This window comes from Lepidothrix coronata, unplaced genomic scaffold (assembly GCF_001604755.1).
Source record: "Lepidothrix coronata isolate B3197 unplaced genomic scaffold, Lepidothrix_coronata-1.0 Scaffold69, whole genome shotgun sequence".
NCBI lineage: Eukaryota > Metazoa > Chordata > Aves > Passeriformes > Pipridae > Lepidothrix > Lepidothrix coronata.
The window spans coordinates 1032319-1051568 of NW_016690249.1; the positions used below are offsets into that span (position 1 = coordinate 1032319).

The 19250-nt window shown below is 38.9% G+C and overlaps 1 protein-coding gene across 1 annotated transcript; it reads left to right on the plus strand.

The window, feature by feature from the left end:
• Positions 1 to 7887: 7887 nt before the first annotated feature.
• Positions 7888 to 17938, plus strand: POMP (proteasome maturation protein). The gene is made up of 6 exons (XM_017818574.1): positions 7888 to 7982; positions 9377 to 9474; positions 10378 to 10438; positions 12494 to 12595; positions 15324 to 15417; positions 16990 to 17938. The coding sequence occupies exons 1-6, from the start codon at positions 7980 to 7982 to the stop codon at positions 17055 to 17057; spliced, it is 426 nt and encodes a 141-aa protein (XP_017674063.1). The 5' UTR covers positions 7888 to 7979; the 3' UTR covers positions 17058 to 17938.
• Positions 17939 to 19250: the final 1312 nt, after the last annotated feature.

The window sequence follows — 19250 nt, forward strand, 5'->3', positions numbered from 1 at the left end:
ATAAACTTTGTAGGACAGTGTAGTTAGGCACTGGGTAATTAAAAAATAACATAGACTGAAAAAAAACCCAATTTGCTAAGAGGAGGCTATGTCAAAGCATTAAAATATCCTTCCTTGATGGTAAAACAGGAGATTTTGAAAATAGTAAAGCACAGATCTTATCTAGCATAATTTTAGTTTAGTATTTGTTACAACGTCACAAGGAAAACCACTGTTTAAGATAGAGAAGAAGGGTGTAAATGGTAGAACTGAAATTTGAATAAAGTATTTTTCAGACAGAAGACTACAATGAAGTGCCTCGAAATGGGAAGATTCAGCCTATATTGGAATTCCTTTGGAATTGCTTTTAGGATCAGTCTTTATTAATATTTCCATAACTGATGGTCCCTCAAGAAATAGAAATTTGTTAATTAAAGTTAATGGTGGCCCAGAAAGTCATGAGGTCTCAAACTAGAGGAACATCAGATTAATCAGACACAAATTACCTGAGAATAATAGAAATGTAGCAGAATAAAACAGGGTCTTTGACTAGAGATTATGATTAATACTTTCCACAGCAAAGTAAGTGCTTCCGAGTTAAAGATCTGCAGTGACGACAAAGCCTGAGAGTATCCTATGAAGCACCAGTGTGAAGCAACTATGAAAAAAAGAAAATGAGATCCTACACTGTATGAGAAAAATTGTATTACTGTAGCTGTGTAGGTACTGATGCAACCTCATCTGAAGCACTCTATAAATTTTTTAAGACTACTCATGTGAAATGTAAAATTGGAGCATGTTCTGGGAAGAGTTGCTGGGATTATCAAAGGAACAGATGACCTGGAATCTTCATGTCCTCTTCATGGAAGAAGAACCACGTGAGCTAAAAGTGACCAGAAAAAATAAGTATAAGATTCCTCTGAATTATTTCTGTCCAGACACAAAGTTTTCATGACCAGAACAATGAGGTTCGAGCACAACTTCCCAGAATAAGAACACTCAGAGAAGAAGGAAGAAGAATGGGATCAAGTTAACTTAATATTCAAGCCTACTAAGATGTTACAAAAATAATTATGTAGCACAGCTCTTTGTAACAGCAGGGACAGGACACAGTGAGCCAAGAGGAACGCTTGAATCCAAATGTGATCCTATGTCGACCTCCCTCCCCCTCCATATCTCCCTTGAGCCCGTATATTACTTTGATCTGCCCACTCTGATCCTTCTCCACAAAGGTATTCACACAAATTTACTCTCAGAGGAGGATATGACAGTCTGTCTTGAAATGTCCACTGTATATATTTCCCAAACCCTTTCAGGACTGTTTGCTTCTTTGAATAAATGGCTTGGGGTTTGTTTTTCCGGTAATATTTAATAACTTTAAAAAGTCCTTCAGCAGAAGAAACCACACAAGTTTTCACAGTTAATTTGCATCTTCTTGGTTCCAGCCTAAATCAAAATAATTTAAATTTTTTTTTTTTTTTTTTTTTTTTTTTTTTTTTTTAAATATGGTTTGTCACTGAAGCTAACCCACAATCTTCCTTTCCAAAAATAGAGCTAAAAATAGAGAATTTGCCTGGCATAATGATCTTAATTTGTTTCCTTTCTCTTTAGTTTCAGTTCAATACATTAAATACAAAACTTTCTACAATACTGTAATGGTATGTGCTTCAGTAATTTTGTGTAAAAAGTTGTGTTGGCTCTTGGCTGCAACATTCTTTACTTAATAAGTATAGAGCTGCCACTCTGAATTCACTGACAGCTTCTGTCACAAGCATGATGCTATATAAACTGTACAGGAAATCTCATTGTAACAAAGTTCCAGCAACACATATTCATCATCTTTCAGCAATAAACTGGAGCATAGGAACATGATTTAAGCTGTTAGTATGACACACATAGCAAAAAAGTATTTAATGTAATAAAACAGGTAGCCATAAACACTCAGAATTAAGAGATGCAATACAAAGAGCAAAAGAAGTTAAGCCCATTGAGTGGAAAACCTGTAGTAAGGAAGTACTAATAAAATCATCCATGGAAAATGTACAGCCATAGTTTCAAAAAAAAAAAAAGAACAAAAATAAAATTCTCAAGACACGATTTTCTCCATAAAAACAATTAACAGCCAACATCCTTTACAATATAATAACATTGAAAGTAGTAAGAACTTTTCCTGAAGAAACACTGTAGCAGTTGTCCAGTACAAAAACCATGTTGCTCTTTTGCTCCAGCCTTGACTCAGTGAGTTCCGCTCTATGGGATCATCTCACCAATGTGGAACTCCCTGAAAAGTCAAGCAAGCTCCCTACAAGTGTCAGAGCTTGCACACAAGCTTACTGTAAGCTACAACCTCTGTTTACCTACAATATAGCAAACTGCAGTTTTCTGTCAGAAATGAGTCATCAGATTTAAACCCAAGCCCAAGCCTGGACAATGATAGGGAGGCTCTAGACCTTCTTCTGATTTTTCTGTCTAAATCTAGGCATAACTGGCTCACATCCTGAGGAGTTCAACACATAACTGCCTTCAGAGTTTTGAGTCTTAACTATTTCTAAGCCAGCCTCCACTATGCCCTCTGCGTGCCTAATTCTTAATTAGCACATTGTGGTTGGATCAGAAACTTTGTCATGATTTCTTTTTTAAAATCACAGAAAATGCATATGGAAAAATTTTTCTTTGATAGTGTCTTAAAGGGAAAAGAAAAATTATTTTTAGTGATGCATATATTTTTGCTGTAAATGCCTATTTTCTGTGCAAAATGCCATCTTCTCAGTTTGGCGATTATGGGCTCATTTATTGTATTCAGCTGTAAGAGGAAATTAATGTGACTTCTGATTATCTTGCTGCTTAATGGATATGGTTATGAGTCAGAGCAATCTCGGACTCCCCTTTTGCTGCTAGGCATTTTGGCAAACTCTTGGGTGATTTTTTTTTTTCCCCTGCACAGTAGCAGGAATGGGAAGTAATGTTCCATTCAACTCTTTCAGCTGTGACTACTATTAATTATATTCAAGGTTTCCTTAGGAAGACACTCTTACAGGAAATGTGCTCTTAGTCTCACCTATATGTGCAGAGTGGTTATGCCTCTGGGAGGCAAATCGCTTCAGGCTAAGGTGAAAGACAAAAATGTTTTCCTGTGAATTCTCGTGAGGGACTTGGTTTCAGATCTCAACTGTCAGGTCCTGACTACATAAACACTGGCTAGGTTAAACACTGGACTCAGGCTGAAGGATTAGTTTAAGATTAATACTGTCCAAAGGAGGCAACAGAGTTTACTGATTCTTCCATTAATAGGGAAACATGCCTACCAGCATTCCGCCAAGTACTGTCCATGTAGCTTCAGCTGTTGCATATACCTTACTTTTTATCTTTCGACCTTGTATTTTTCATAATTCTCAGCATTATGGGTGAAGAGAAAAAGTACTCTCAACCAGCCACGAACATCAGAGCGAGGACGAGCAGAGGCGGCTGGCGAGCGCCGAGGAAGGCAGGCGCGGGGTGTTCGGATACCGAGCACCCCCTAGTGACCGGCTCTCCCAGTGCAGCCTCCTGCTTTTCTGAGTCTGCACAAAGACCGCAGACAAATCCGGATTCGCAGAATACAAACAACGGATTAGTACAAAGAAAGTAGTCCTAGACTCACAAAAGCACTGACAAGCTAAAAAATAAGTCATCACTTCAAGATAACAAGGACTCTTTTTTAATCCAACCACTTTATTTGACTTACCAAAAGAGGAACTGAAGACACTTCTATGGATATACCAGCTTTTTACTTAAAATTTGCTAATGACTTATTAATCAAATAATTGATTGTTAGTATTAATTCCCCACTAGATGCTACAGCACGTTAAAAAAGTTTACATTTCATGGAGAGATACCAATGTACTCTTTTTGGTCATCTGTTGGACTGCTTGCTACTTTTGAATCATGGGGATGGGGAAGTTTTGATCCAAGAAAATCCTATGAACTGTAGAGTTTTCTGGTAAACAAACAGAAAAAAAACAATCCACTTCGACAATATGTGGGATTCTTTTTTTTTTCTTTTCTTTTTTTTTTTTTTTGTATCCCTGCAACAGTAACTTTTTTTCTAAATACTTTCACCAGCTTCAGGAAAGGGTGGGTTAGAGTCAGGGGTTTCCTGAGGCTTTTCAGAACATGGTTTTAATGTAGCCCTGTGTTCAGAAGAGCCCCTAGAGAGTCTTGTTTTGGAACACTCTGACGCCTACACGTTATTATCTTTGCTACATTTTGCAGTTTTGTGTGAAATTTATTTTTAATCTTTAACAAAACATGTCCCTGTTTATCTTAAATTCAGAAAAGGTTTAATAATGTAAAACAAAATAACTTTTTAAATAATTAAATTTACAATGAATGCCAAAACATAAAAGTATAAAGCAAGTTAACAAGAAAGGACTTCTTAAAGATCAAAGGAAATGTGTTTATTTGATTTGATTAAAAACAAATAAAAAGTACTTTCACTTTAACAAGTTATAACTGGCTGTTGACAGAAACCAGTGAAAGAGTTTCCCAGTCCCACAGGATAAAGGTTTTTTTCTGATAGAGGTTCACGTACTCAGAACAGATTGCCCACTGATATGCTAAAGGAATTAGATTTTGAAAAGTGACAAAGCTGCATCAATATTAAAAAAAATGGATACAAGGGCAAGTTTCTTTGGAGAACATACTCCTTTTGCTACTATTAAATAGCACTGGTGGTATAAATCAGTAGGTATTTCTATATTTCATCCCCCTACACACAACAGAGCTCTGGGGATGGTAGAGGTAAAATGTACCACTTAATTTAGTAGAAAGGCAGGATATATTAGCTCAAAACCTATTTTAACATAGCAGTAGAGTTCCCAGAAAAAAGCTGGCTTCTGTAGATCTCCTCTTCCATAGGCAGAAGAGGCAGGTATGGAGTGGCCTTTGCCCCACTTGCCTCTGTCAGGACAAGTTTCGAATCCATTGGGTAAGTCTCTTCCAGAGGTTTCAATAGTAAATGTACAGACCTCATATGAAATAATGCCATGCTGGGATCCAGGCAAGAGAGAGCTGAGTAACTGGAACAGGAATATACTTTAAGTCAGGCTGCCTAAAACTTTGTTTAATGAGGTTTTTTGTTTGCTAATACCAATGAAACTACTAAAAGAGCACTTGAAAGAGTATGTTTTTTTAGAGAAGAGTAAACACTTTCCTCATTGCTATAAGATAAAAAAATCCACAGTCTAAGGATTGTTTGAAACTTAAGTGAAGTCCCCCCAACTAAACCAAAACAACCAGATCTGACATTCCAAAATGCTGTGGTAAAAAAAAAATCCAGAAAATATTTGAAACTGTCATTCATTTCAGACCTTCTCTACATAAAATGATGAAGAGAAATTCTTAAAAAAATAATGATTTGGAGGTTATCTTTCAAGGCAACACATGAAATTCTTCATCCTAAATGTACAGAAGTAACCATTTTAGAGAAGCTAAGTAGTTATTTTCACACTAAAATTAGAGCGTCCACATACTCTTTTAAGAATGTTCACAGAAAAGAATGGCCTCTTTAGCAATTGCAGTTACTACACCTCACTTTCTACCCTGTTACCACCGGCCTGGAAGATGCCTTCAGGCAGACTATCCAGACCTGCAGCCAACAACAGTCCTGGCGGGGTGCTGTGTGCTGGGACCGCTGTGTCTGGTGCAGTGCCTGCAGGCTCCTGTCTGCACTCTGGTCAGCCTGGTGCTGGTAGCAGCCTTGAAATCACCTTGCACCACTGAGGGCAGCCATGCCCTCTGCTTCGGAGCAGTTGAAGAGCTCATCGCTCACCACAGGCTCTCGCTTCTGATCAAAGCTTTGGTCAGCCCAACAGTTGCTCATATAACTCAGATTAACTTGCAGTGGGGCTGCAGAGAGGAATCCAATCACTCACTGCTGAGATGCTCACTGTAAGGTCATTAAAACAAAGCTGCTTGTGAAAGAAATCAAGCCTTGCTCCAATTCAAAATACTTCGTAATCTGATGAGAAAAATATGTGTGTGATTTGTGTTTATGTCTGGAAGTTTTCCCTAGTGTGAAAACCTTTAAAGGAAAACCAGTTCTTTCTTGCAATGTATGTTCTTTTATGTTATGCAGCCTAGACTGTGGATTGCAGTGATGTCAAAAATGTACATGAACTGATTGCATCCTGTCTGTGTCCTGCAAGAATGACTTTGAAAGTTAGATGTTTCATCTCTACAGTCATATCCTGATCAACAAACTCAGTCAATAAATAAATACATTTAGTGACAAACCTAGCTTTTTCTGTAAGCTGCAGTTAAACAGGAACTTGATTTGTTTTTTGTATTCACATCTATTCTATAATAATGAATCCAGCACCACAATAACCAAATACCCATTATAATTACAAGATCAGAGAAACCTTTGTGGTACTCATTTTCCTAAAAATGATTTAAAAAGACTCAGTCCTCCATTCTCATTCTTTTGAAGTCTTTGCTTTAAATCTAAGACCTAAATACAAAGGACCAGAACTGTGGTTGAGAATGTGGGGGTTTTTTTAAGAGGTGGATGGATTTTGCCCAAGAAAGAGAAAAACAAAGTATAAAGTGTATAAATTTTTCAGCTTTTTTTTTCCAAATCTGAGTGCCATATATAAAATTCATATTTAAATATTGTGTTTCTGTGCAAGATGTGGTGTTTAAATGCCTCATACAAAATTTGTAGCATCAGGGTAATTTGGTGCAAAATCTTAAAGGGTTTTATGAACTACAGGTCTCAGAAGAAATATGTGAAATAGATATCCCAGACACGCATCTGGAGCTATGCATTGAAATATGTGGAAAATTCTCTCTTGATTGTCAGAAAATCTTTCAAAGTTCTTCAAGTGCAAGCTAATACTAACTCCGTTACCGTACAGTTACTGTGGCTATTAATACCTGCCTACTAACACATCAGCTTATATCCATCATTCTCAAAACTCATTTCCAGAGATTAACCTGCTTCAGGCCCATCCCTGTTGGTCACTGACGGAAGACCAGGGTCCCAAGGGCTGCCTCAGGTCTCTGCCAGAGCAGTGCACCCCGACACCTCATATGCACCCAGCGCTGCCTGGGAAGGCTGCATGGCCGGCCCAGCAATGAGGCTGCGTTTACCTCTGGAAGCATCACGGCCTGGTTTTACTGCCTCAGGCTGTCAGCACTGTGATGCTGTTGGTGTCATCTAAGCAGCTTCTACTGCCTGTGGTCCAGCAGGAGGGGATGGGTTTGACCAAGAAAAGGTCTCCACACCAGGCACAGCAACACAGCCACCCTGGTCTACCATGGGAAGGTGTTAGTTAGTCAGCTCCAGCTCCTGCCTGGATCCAGGGCGGTACCGAGACAGTTGTTTTGCTGGCATGTGGGAACAGCCTGGAGTTTTAGCCTGGAGATGAGGAAACTCAGAGGTGACCTTATCACTCTCTACAACTACCTGAAAGGAGACTGTAGTGAGGTGGGAGTTGGTCTCTTCTCCCAGGCAACTAGGACAAGAGGAAATGGCCTCAAGTTGTGCTGGGGGAGGTTCAGGTTGGACATTAGGAGGAATCTTTTCACAAAAAGTGTGATTAAACATTGGAATAGTCTGTCCAGGGAGGTGATGGAGTCACCTGGAGGTGTTAAAGGAAAGACTGGATGTGGCACCTAGTGCCATGGTCTAGTTGACAGGCTGGTGTTTGGTCATAGGTTGGAGTCGATGACCTCAGAGGTCTTTTCCAACCTAAACTGATTCTGTGATTCTGTGAACAGTGCGCTCGGTCGACGACCAACAACCTCGGGAGCAGGAAGGCCATTGCCAAGGACGTCACAGAGCTGGGAACGAAACCCCCGAGGGCAGCGCAGGGCGGGCGGGCATCCGCTCTCAGCCCCGCCCCTCGGCCGCTCTCAGCCCCGCCCCTCGGCCGCGCTCGGCTCCGCCCGCCGAGCGGGCGGGGCGGAAGTGAGCGGGCGGCGGCGGCGGAAGTGGCGGCGCGCGTTGGAGGCTCAAGATGGTGAGTGCGGGCAGGGGCCGCGGGGTTGGGGGTTTGCACTGGAGCGGACCGGACCGGACCGGACCGCCCTGCCCTCCCCTGCCTTGTCCCCCCCTCCCCCCCAAACCCCTCCTTCCTCTGCCCTTTCGGTGTCCTCGGTGCCGGCGGGGCCGTGCTGAGTCATGGGGGCTCGGCGCGGCCATGGCGGGCTCCCTCATGGGCGCGAAGGGCGCGTGGCGGCTGTGGATATAGCCCTTCTTCTGGGAGCGGGGCGGGACGAGGAGTCTCGGTGGTCTCCGGCCTCCCGCAGTCTGGGGGAGGGAGGTCACGGCTGGGCCCGCCGCGGAGGGCAGCGGTGGTGGGACCACTTAAGACAGGCTGGGCACTGGTGGGACTCTACAGTGTTGCTTTTGAGGAATATTTAGTGATTTTTCTCCTTGCGTTTGACTTTAACTTTGATTTTCCCTTGTCACGTCCCCTAGGTACTGTATCTCTTTAATGCTTTCACTTAACAGCAGTCTCAGAAAGGTCTGGTCAGTGTTGAGTGTGCCAGTTGTAGATGCTTTATATACACGTAAAACAGATATTTTAGGGCTGTCTTATTGCTCTGATGTCAATGAAAGCTAATGCTTAGTACAAAAGACCATAACTGTAAGCATGATTTTTCTGTTGGATCTGACAGTGCTGCCGGAGGAAACTCCTGCACTGAACAGCTCATTACTGTCACCTTCCAGAATTTATTCTGCATTGACGAATTGGTGCAGCAATTTGTGTGAACAATCCTAAAATCACTTCAGTAAAATCGTGTAGGTTAGCTTGAAATTAGTGGTCTGGGTTAATGTGGCTTTACTTAGTAAGTGTGTGGACTTCTGGTGTTCTGCTACAAATTGCTATTTTCCCTTTGTTCTTTCAGCTAACTGGCATACTGGATTGCTTAAGTACACCTTGTCCTCTTTATGACAGCCTCAAACCATGGCTAAAATCAATTTAACCTTACTTGACAACGTCAGTATTGCAGTACATGAAGGAATGCTCAGACATGTTCCTTTCTGTCCTGTCAGCTCTCAGGACCTGCCATCTTCCTTTCCATCCCTGCAGCCCGGGGTGGGAACAAACAAGGGGTAATTGCAGTTTCAGCTGTTTCAACCAGGTCCAAAAAAATTGTTATTGGGATCTTTAACTCTTACCAGACTCCCTGAAAGAATTCTAATTTAGTGTAGGGTTTGTGTTTTGGTGTTTTGAGGGTTTTTTGGTTTGTTTTGCCTTTTTTTTTTTTCTAAGAGACTCAAAGGACTAAGGCTTCCAGGACTACTTTAAGAAGTCTTTGAGCACTTTATTTCATTTGCCTGACCTAATGGCCCATACAGAAGGAGTCTGGTTGTGTTAAAGTAATCCTCACTTTTTTCTTGTTCCAGAATTCCAGAGGCACTGCTTCTCTGTTGAAGGATAGTATCCCGCTTACTGAATTTTCAGCTTCAGGGCCATTTGAAGGTCCCGATCTTCTGCGCAGAGGGTACGCTCTACTTTTACTTGTTGAATTGTGTCACAGACAATGATGAACTTCAGATATAGGAAGAAAGTATGTGTTAATGTCGGCTTTTTAAAGAAGTTTCTTGCAAGGTGTGTCACAAAAGCTATAGCCTGAAGTCCACATATTTAATCAAATTCTCTTTCAAGCATGGATTTTCTGTGAAATCTCATTTCAAGAAGTAGGTAACATTAACAGACTTTTATCTTTGTGATGCTGTTCTTTACAAAAGAGACAAAGTATTAATAATTGTGAAATATCTGCTGGTTTTAGTATACATGGATGTAAGTCTGCCTTAGCACTATGGGAAATGGTTTAGTTTCAGCATTGGTACGAAAGGTAGAAGTAATATAGTCAAAAGAGTGGGTTTGGGGTTTGCCATTTTATGTAAGTGCAAAACTATTTAGATTGGTTATTTGTGTCTTGGATAATGAATCTGAAATAAGCTCGTGGAGTTTTAAATGCCGGTAATACAGCTGAGTGGTGGGGGAGATATGTACAATATTCCATTGTAAAAGCTTGGAGAGTTTAAAATAAGATACAGACTAGCTTGGACATAAGTAGATCCACTATGTTTTAATTTGTTAATATTTTTTCTATTTCTGAATGGAATCAAGGAAGAAACACTATCATTCTGTTTTGTCAAGCATAAAGGAACAAGAGTGCCTGAAATCAAAATTCTTTTTCTTCAGATAGTGCTCTAGTTATAGGCCTTATTTGCTGCTTCACTGTTAAGCTTTTTTTTTTATTTTTTTTGTAGTTCAGGCTGTGCTAATTGCTAATTGTGTATCTCTGTGGGGTGGTGTTTGTATCTGAGATTAGTTTGGGAATGCAATTTAAAAAAATATCCCAATTAATTTGCAGTTGATTTTTTTACTTTTTTTTTAGTTTTACAAGTGTGAAAAGTGAATTGTTGCCCAGTCACCCACTGGAGTTGACAGAAAAGAATGTAAGTATAACATCAAATGTAGCCATCTTTGCTCTTGGCTAATTATGAAGTTTAAATTAAAAATGCGGTAACCTGGACTGCTTGTGCAGTAACAAGTAATGAATAGTCTTGTCTTTTAACAGAATAAAGATATTCAAAAGAGTAACATATTTTTTATACAAATAATGTTTTGGGCAAATTTATTTAATGTTAACCTCGTACTTATGACTCTCTCCAAGTATATAAACAGGCTTCCAAGTAGGGATTTGTGTGCTAAGGTTTAGTCATCTAGAAGTTATTGAGTTAGTTGTGTATGCAGTCTCTATAGGTAGGTGAGAGACCCACCTGACACCTCTGGAAGGCTGATCCTCCCATTTTATCTGTAGGTTTACTGTATCTTTATTTTCAGACTTTCAGTCTCATGTATTTTTCAATAAATTACTTGGTCCCAATCTACACATTTTACACATACAGTCTGTCATAAGTGTGTGTGGTCTTGTCTGGCTTAGTCATCACTTGTGGACCGTTAGGAGTGGTCTGTAGAAGCTAAAACCAGACAACTGGACAGCTGATTGAGCTGATTGTCCTCTCTAGTGCCTCTTTTGTCTGCAGAGAAGATACGATGTATCCAATCTATCAAAATATCGTGAAGACGAATCTAGTGTTCCAAACTGCTAAGTTAAGCAGCATGACAAGGTCTGGCTGTAATGTCTAATATATTCTAATTTTAACCAGTGTTAGTGTTGCCTTGTGTTACAAGGATGATGTTATTGTGACTCCAATTTTATGAGCTTATTTATAAATACTTTAAATGTTTCAGAGCTATTTGTCAGTTGTTTGTTTTTTTTTAAACTTCTATAACCTAGTTTTTAACTCTGTTCTTGCTATATAAAACCTGCATAATTAAAAGATCACAGACTAGAGAGACAAAAATGCATAGAAATAATTAAAACAGGCAATGTGATCCCCTAAGAAGTATGCAAATCTTCTAAATTGTTTCTCCCACATTTTGTTTGGTTAGTTTTTCTGTAAGCTTATGGCCAATTTATCTAAGAATTATTTTCATGAATGGGAAAAGACTTAGACTTACCTTAGCCTGAGATAACCATGGTTGTTTTTACTGCCATAAATGTTACAAAGGTTATTCAGGTAGCACTAGTAGAAACTCATAGTTCTGCTATCAAGAGATCCTTACCCTTATAAAATAAAAGAAATGGAAAAATAATGTGACCAGAATTATAAGTTTGGGCTGAGGAATATAATCAGTATTTTCTGCTGACTTTTGAAAAGCACTCAATATATGCTGTTATGAAGAAAATGCTTGTTGCACCTTTTGGCTTGCATTTTCCTGTTGGTTTTTGAGATCTCTTCTCATATGTGACTCAATGTTCTCTACTAGTAGGCTTTTGTCATGGGGATTGAGTACAGGTTTCAGAATAAGAGATTTATATTTTTTGGGTTGTTCAAGCTTAAGCTTAACATTAAGTATAACTTACTTTTGTGAACTTCAGTATTCATGAGCTGGCACTTTTTCTTTAAAAGACCCTCTACTAAATAGATTTTCTTTGTCTTACTGATCAGTCGTAGAGCAGTTGGTAAAGTTATGAGCTTTCATTTGCTTTTCAGAGTCATACAGAGTGTAAGTGGTGCTCTGTCTTCCTACTTGATCAGAAAAGAAGTATATCAAGTATTTTCAAGTAGTCTTTGATGGCTGACAATGACATCAATTGTGGATTTTAAGTTTGTGATCTCTAAACCGTACTTAGCTTCCTATTCATGCGGACAATATGGTAGTAAAGTAGTGCAAAACTATACCACTTGGTGGTGTTACATGTCCTGATTATCAAAAATAACATAATAAGATTGGCACTACTAATTTGGAATAAAATCCAGCAAAAAGCAATTTTAGTTTCATAAAACAAATCTTACTGCATCACTGTCTTTCCCATACATTTGAGATATGATGGTTTCACTGAATTTTTACATACAGATTTAGTAAGCAGGTCACAAATCTCTTCTATGGCTGTACTTGAAAGTAACTTTTTCTGAAATAAAAATCAATGTTGTTTGTGACAGTTCCAGTTAAATCAAGATAAAACAAACTTTACCACGCTGAGAAATATTCAAGGAATCCATGCACCTTTAAAGCTGCAGATGGAATTCAGAGCAGTGAAACAGGTAAGCATTTTTATCCAACAGGTAATAACTTAAACTACTTTAAAAATGCTTCTTTTGGAACATGCTTTCATAGAGACATCTTTCTTTGAGATACGTTATATTTCCAAAAGAAATCAATTCACTGGACTGCTTTTATTAAAACCAACTAACCAAACACTGCAATTAATAGTTTTCAGAAGAGTCAATATGCTAAAGCCTTTCAGCTTTATTGGTTATTTGGTGAAGTGGTAACTCTTCTAGCTTTTCTGTGCACTAGCTTCCTGTCAGCCTTCAGAGGAAAGCAGGAAGAATTGAGTAATAATTTCTAAAATTAATACTCTCTTCTGTGGAAATGTATGGCCTTCATGGGAAGGAATCTCTGCACCTATAAGGAAAAGAGACTTGGAGGTCTGAAGCAGATAGTGATTTGGGAGGGGATATAGAGGTAATGTGAAACCTGAAACAGAGAATTTGCTATGTGCTTATTGTTCTGCAGCCTTTGTTGTAAGATCAAGGGAGGTCTACAGGGAGTTAAGTTCAAAGGTTTTAAGTCTGAATTGAGAAGCTGAGTCTGTCTCCTTTTCCTTATTTTCTCCTAGGATGGAGAGCAGCTGGAGAGAGGTTGACTTTGTCCCTTAGGAAACACAGAAAGTTCATTGGTCTTAGTAAACTTTTTTGGCTTGTGGAAGGTTGTCAAGCTATTAAGAGTTGGTTTTCCAAGTGTATTAGAGCAATTTTGTACTCCCAGTGATCAGGTGCTACTGAACCACAGTGAGCTGCATTAAACTTGGCAGAAGTTACTAACTAGTCCCAATGATCTGAAAGTCAGATGGGACATATGAAAACATCTCTGGATCTCAGCTGTGCTGTCTTGTGAGGAAAAGTCTTTTCCCTAACTTAGGTTTGCACATTTTAGAGAATGAGGGAGGTGAGGATATCCTGCTAGTGTGTCTCCACAGATATTTTGGGGGATGGGTGGGGGAAATATGGTGATTAGAAGGCTTTCCACTTCCAGATTCATGTTGGGTATACGAGTACTCTTGTGGTTTAATTTCACTTCAAGGTATTTACTGGAATAGTGTGTTTGCACTTCTGACTGTTGTACCACTCATGATTATGGAAATCTTGGACTTATTTTGTGTGTAGAGATACGATAATTTTATGGTTGAAAAGTATGTTCATGGCATAACTTAAGTATCTCTAGTAGCACTGAATGCAATTTTAAGTACAGATACGCCCTTCTCAGAATATTTAGGTTCTAAATGCTGTGTGTACCACTTAAAATTTTTTTTGTAATTCTGTGCATGGAGGGTACAGAAGACTGTTGAAAGTAACTGGGAGTGGACTTGAAGCTTAAGAATTGGTGGGGATCAGAGAAGTAATTATGATTTAGATTAATTGCAAAGAGGATTATGTTTAAATGTGAAAATCAGTATAGCTCTTTCACTTGCATTCCTGACTTGTGTCAGAGTTGTAGTTTCCAAATTCTGCAGCTGTAAAACTCCAGCCCCAGGAGCTGCCGGCTCATGGGAGTGGCTGGGAATTTTACTTTAATATATAGATACAGAGTTCTTTAATACCTTGAGATAGCATCAAGATAATAAGCCATGGGCTTGTTCCCAAGGAATTTCTTTATTAATTTAAAGGGGTAAATAAGGGGACTTGGTCAAAGTTCAAAAGGACACCACACAAGCTAGACAAAATGTTTTACACAATACTGACTCAGCATATACTATTAATCCACAGCACTTAAATCAAAATGCAGTAAATCAATTCCACAACACTTAAATCAAGATTCAATCCCTCTATCCTCCTAAGCATCAAGAAAGAAGCAAAGAAAGAGAAGCAGAGGCATCAAGAAGAGAGAAGGAGAAAGAGGGAGAGACAGATTATATAGCTAACTCCGAAGCCTCGTAGAAGACCAGTTCTCGCATGTCCAATGGCAGAGCCACGACACAAGGCAAACACATGCCCTTGGTTTTATCTGCTCTGATCCCTATGGCCAGCCCTTCCAGCTGGGGTCTCTGACCCACCAGCCACTCTGGGGATTTCAGGTCAGGGTAAGGGATGGTGTCCTAACTGTCCCTGCCAATCTGAGCTGGCCTAGGGGCTCAAGGATGTGTGGTGTTAGAGTTTTCCCGGGCTGTTTGTGACTGGCAGCTACTCCGAGGCTTCCCCATGTAGGCTCCAGGGGCTGCCATGAGGGATATGAGAGGACGCCACCCTTCCTCACATGAGGTTTGACCCATCGCTTCCCCCTCCGCGCACACACACACACACACTCACACACACATGCACTCCACAAGTTAGTTCTGACCTGATAACTGATCTGGTGTCCAACAGCAGTATACATCAATTGCCCAATACTGACCGCAGGGTGTGGATGTGTTTATTGCAGTGAGCCTCCCCAGCTTAATGTGACAGGAGCTTTACAGAAGAGAAAGAAACTATGTCTTTTTTTTAAAAGCAAAGTATTTGCTCTAGTAGCTTTTTTTCACTGCACTGAAAGCTAAAAATCTTTTGAAAGGCAGCTGTTTTCCAACAGAGAGATAAACAACAGAAGATGGTGGTGTTTAGATAGGTTTTGCTGTCTATATGTGCCAGTAGTTCTCTTATTTCAGCAGTGTTTTTAAAGAAAGTGACTGCCTCTTGATTTTCCTCAGTCGCTTCAGACTGAGAAGTCCAAATATGAACCCTTTCAATTTCAGACTTGCAGAAACTTGAACTTTTGTTTGAACTCTTCTTACAGGTCCAGCGTCTCCCATTTCTTCACAGTTCAAACATGGCCTTGGATACTCTGAGGGGAAATGATGAATGCATTGGTTTTGAAGATATCCTTAATGGTAAATACATTCTGGTTTTAGTGTTATGGAAACATTTAAAGATAAAGTATGGGAGCTGTGAAGTTCTTTGCCTCTATGGAACAAGAAAATTAAACTTACAAAATACAAAGAACAGAATTAATTCCTAAAAGCAAAGAAGCACTGGGGAAGGAGAAATAAATGTGCTTCAGCTGCTAATTGTGTTACTTCGAACTACTGTGTAAGCCAGTATTTGTTTGTAGGCTGGGTTTCTAAAGGAGTAGAAGATTATGCACTTATGTTGTATGCCTGTTTCCTCAGAAATTTTTAACTACTTGTGCAGATTTTGAGGAGCAGAGGTTACAAATATACAAAGTTTATGTAAGTTTTGTAATTAAAAAGAAAGGCTAGAGGGGAGATATGGAACTAATGAACCAGAGTCTTCCACAAATTGACTCAATAGGTTGCAGTTGTGTGGTTCTCTGCTGACTGTCAGTATGTGTGAAAGAGAATAAACCTGGAAAAATGGGTTTTAAACAAATTATTTCTTTCTAACTGGTACTTAAGGACACAGAAGAAGGGAGAGAGTATTTTGACATGTGATTGGAGAATGAAAATAGTTGGGGACATATGAAACTGGAAATAATAAAGAATAAATAGGAATCTAGAGGCATGAAGTAAAATTCTGAGATGGATATACAGGGATCAAGGGAAGGAATCCCAGGCTCCTGTGGTTCAGTGGGGGAAGAGCAATGTCGAACATAATTTATAGGAAGTTGGTTATTTACCATTGCTCACAACAAGCTGTTAGATGCTCATAGAATGCTTACAAGTGGGTTACAAGTGTTTTTGGTAAGGCTCTACTTATCAACTGAGACTGGATTAGGTGTTTTTGTCTCTGGAGGAATTAGAGGCATTAATATGTATTATTTATGGAAGGAAAACACTCTGATACACCTATAAAGAAAGTGGTATTTCTTCTGAATTGCAGTCATAACTTGTCTTCTGGTCTTGATTTTTTTTTTTTAATATGGAAATGAAGTTCATACTATCAGTATTGGTCTCTCTTGTGTTCTCTGTACAGTCCTTGATAACCTTTGAGTACAGTGGCTAATGTCAACCATACTCTACAGAATGGAGGGAATATTTAAGGGTATAGAATTTCTGTGAAACTAGGCAGTTGGGTGGAGAAGAGAAACCATGAGTATATCCCAGCTAACAGAAGGGAGGACTGTGAGCTCCTATTGCACAGAGAAGTTGTATTGGAAAGAGGTATAGGGCAACTATGGAGAAAAGCTTCAATCAGACCTGTTTTCTTAAACACAAAACTTGATCAGCCTTGAGATTCAGGCTACAGGAATCTGTGCTTATGTAGAAATGGTTGGTTTTGCTTGAAGAATATATGTGTCTTTATGATGATATATATATTTGTTATCTGATCAATGCTTTGGATAGAGACTTATGAGTTACAGAGCTGCATTGTGCAACACTGTCAAAAATCAGTCAAGCAACTGTTGCACTAAACCTTATAATGAAAAAATGTTTTTATTCATAGTTATTGATGGTCTTTGAACGTTAGTAAAAGCCTCATGCTGTCAACTTTTCTTTTTCCAGATCCATCACAGAGTGAGGTTATGGGAGAACCACACATGATGATGGAGTACAAGCTTGGTTTATTGTAACAAAATATACTCCACAAAAATGTTTTGTGTGTGTCTTTCTACTGCAGATCTAAATACACGATACTAAATTGACACTAACAGTGTTAAACAGTCCTACAGTTATCATTTGCCTTCCTTGATGAAAAGGCACATTAAATGTTTAAAGTCTATAAATTGTTCTGTGCTTGTCAATCAAGTAAATGTCCTGTAACTAGGTAGTTTAAATGTCTTTTCATACACTGCTCAGGACAATAGCTTCTTAAATATGGAAATGCTATATATGTACACAAGAAATCCAAAAATACCCATGCATTTGAAAACTGACTGCTGTAGGTTAATGCATTTAATGGCTGTTCTCGTGGAAGAACTTAAGAGGGAAAGGAAGGTATTTTCCATTGAGTAACATTTTGTTCATGAAAATGTCCATACACTTTTTAAACTATTGAATAAAAGTTTGCTATAAATGCTCTTGCGTTCCAAAATATATGTAATCATTAATCAAGCATCTCTTACCCATGACACAAACAGTGTTGTTCCTTTTTATTGCAGTATCTTTAAAGACCTTTAACATCTGCACTGCCAATGTAATCCTGCTACATACGTTTTATCCCACTCTTGACAGTTGTTTATGAGGGAGCTGTTAAGCCTTTGTGTAGAATTGGAAGTATTGCTGTAAGAACAGAGTTAAAAGTATAGATCTTTTCATGTGTGTCCCTGAGAGGATGTTCTGGTTTCTGAAAGTAGAAGCAAATTCCACTTGGAGTTTAAAGAGATGTTTTAAAATCTTATTTGTGAACATAGTCCAAAAGAGCACTCCTAGGTCTATGCATTTTAGTAATAAGAAAGAATGCAGTGCCTAATTATGAAAGTGCCTAATAAAGCTGCTGCAGTAAGAACATGAAGATATGGTGGTACAAATAAATAATTTTTTGTATGTTTACAGAAATCAAGTCTTAATTAAGGGAGAATGAGAGATCGATACTTTAGTACACCTTTTAAAGGAACAGATCACTGAAAGGGGTTTTGTGTGCTGAAGTTTTCTTTATTTATTAAATTCAGGTTGTAACAATTATTTTTAATGTTGTACATGTGCATATGTCATATATAAATCCTGCAAGGCAGCTAGTATGTGGCATATTAGAAAAAAAGTCTGCAGTTCAAAAAATGTTATCTTTCGGCATATGTGGGGAGCTTGAAACAATATTTCTAAGACGGGAACTCTTTATTCAGCAAGTTTTAATGACTTAGTTAAATTTCTAAGTGCACTTGGTGTTGTAGATAATTTTAGCAGAAATGTTGCTATAAACCTCTTTTCACAATTTTGTCTTTTCAGTGGGCTTATAGCTGCTACAAATTCCCTATGTGAGCCAAAGCTTCTAGCTTTTGTCCTGTAAAGTTTATAGTGCTTTTATGTGCAAAACATTGCAGCAAATTAGAAACGTTAAGATGACAGTAGGAGACACTTTATTGGTGGTTTTATTTGGTTTTATATTTAAACTTGTTTCATTTAAGAAGTGAAGCTTCTAAAATTGTCTTTCACTTGAGACTTGCAGAGATTAGAGGCTTCTGCTATGCAGTACAAGCAATTTCGTTTGAAGTTTATTTTGCCTTAGGGAGGTTAAACATAGGACCAATGAATTGAACATGCAAGCATAGATCTACTCCCATTTTTGTTGTCCATAGCTGTTCTGGTCCCTTTGTGGGCTGATAAGACTGTACTGTTCAAGGCTTAGGCCAGAAAGTTTGAGGGATTACCTTGCCAGGTCTGGGACAACTTATGGTTTGGGCATGGATTTTCAGGAGGATTTTAAGGTCTGCCTTCCTACCAGCACTGTTCCAGAAAACGGAGCCAATAGTTGTACAATTACTGGTACCTTATAGCTTCAATACACTTCAGTGTATTGAATATTGTATTCAATACACTTCAGTGTATTGAGCTGGTTGGCCTTTCCTAGTGTTGGTTGGAAGATGGATGCTATTGCATCTGAGCAAAACTACATTAAGATGAGTAATTAGAGTTTCTCATTAGTGCAGTGAAGAACCAGATGCAGACTAGGAGGCTGCATGTAATTTCTAGGTGGTTTTGTTCAACAATTAGTATACTTTGTAATAATCCTGGGTGAGATCAAGCCATGTTCAGAGGCAGGAAGGTGCATTGTTCATAATGTATGTAAGGAAGCTAATCTTAGGGGTTTAGCCAGGCTGGAAAGCAAA

Coding starts and splice junctions, on each gene's coding strand:
- POMP (XM_017818574.1), top strand. Junction 10,439..12,493: donor TGGAGTTGACAGAAAAGAAT/GTAAGTATAACA, acceptor TGTTTGTGACAG/TTCCAGTTAAATCAAGATAA. Junction 12,596..15,323: donor AATTCAGAGCAGTGAAACAG/GTAAGCATTTTT, acceptor CTCTTCTTACAG/GTCCAGCGTCTCCCATTTCT.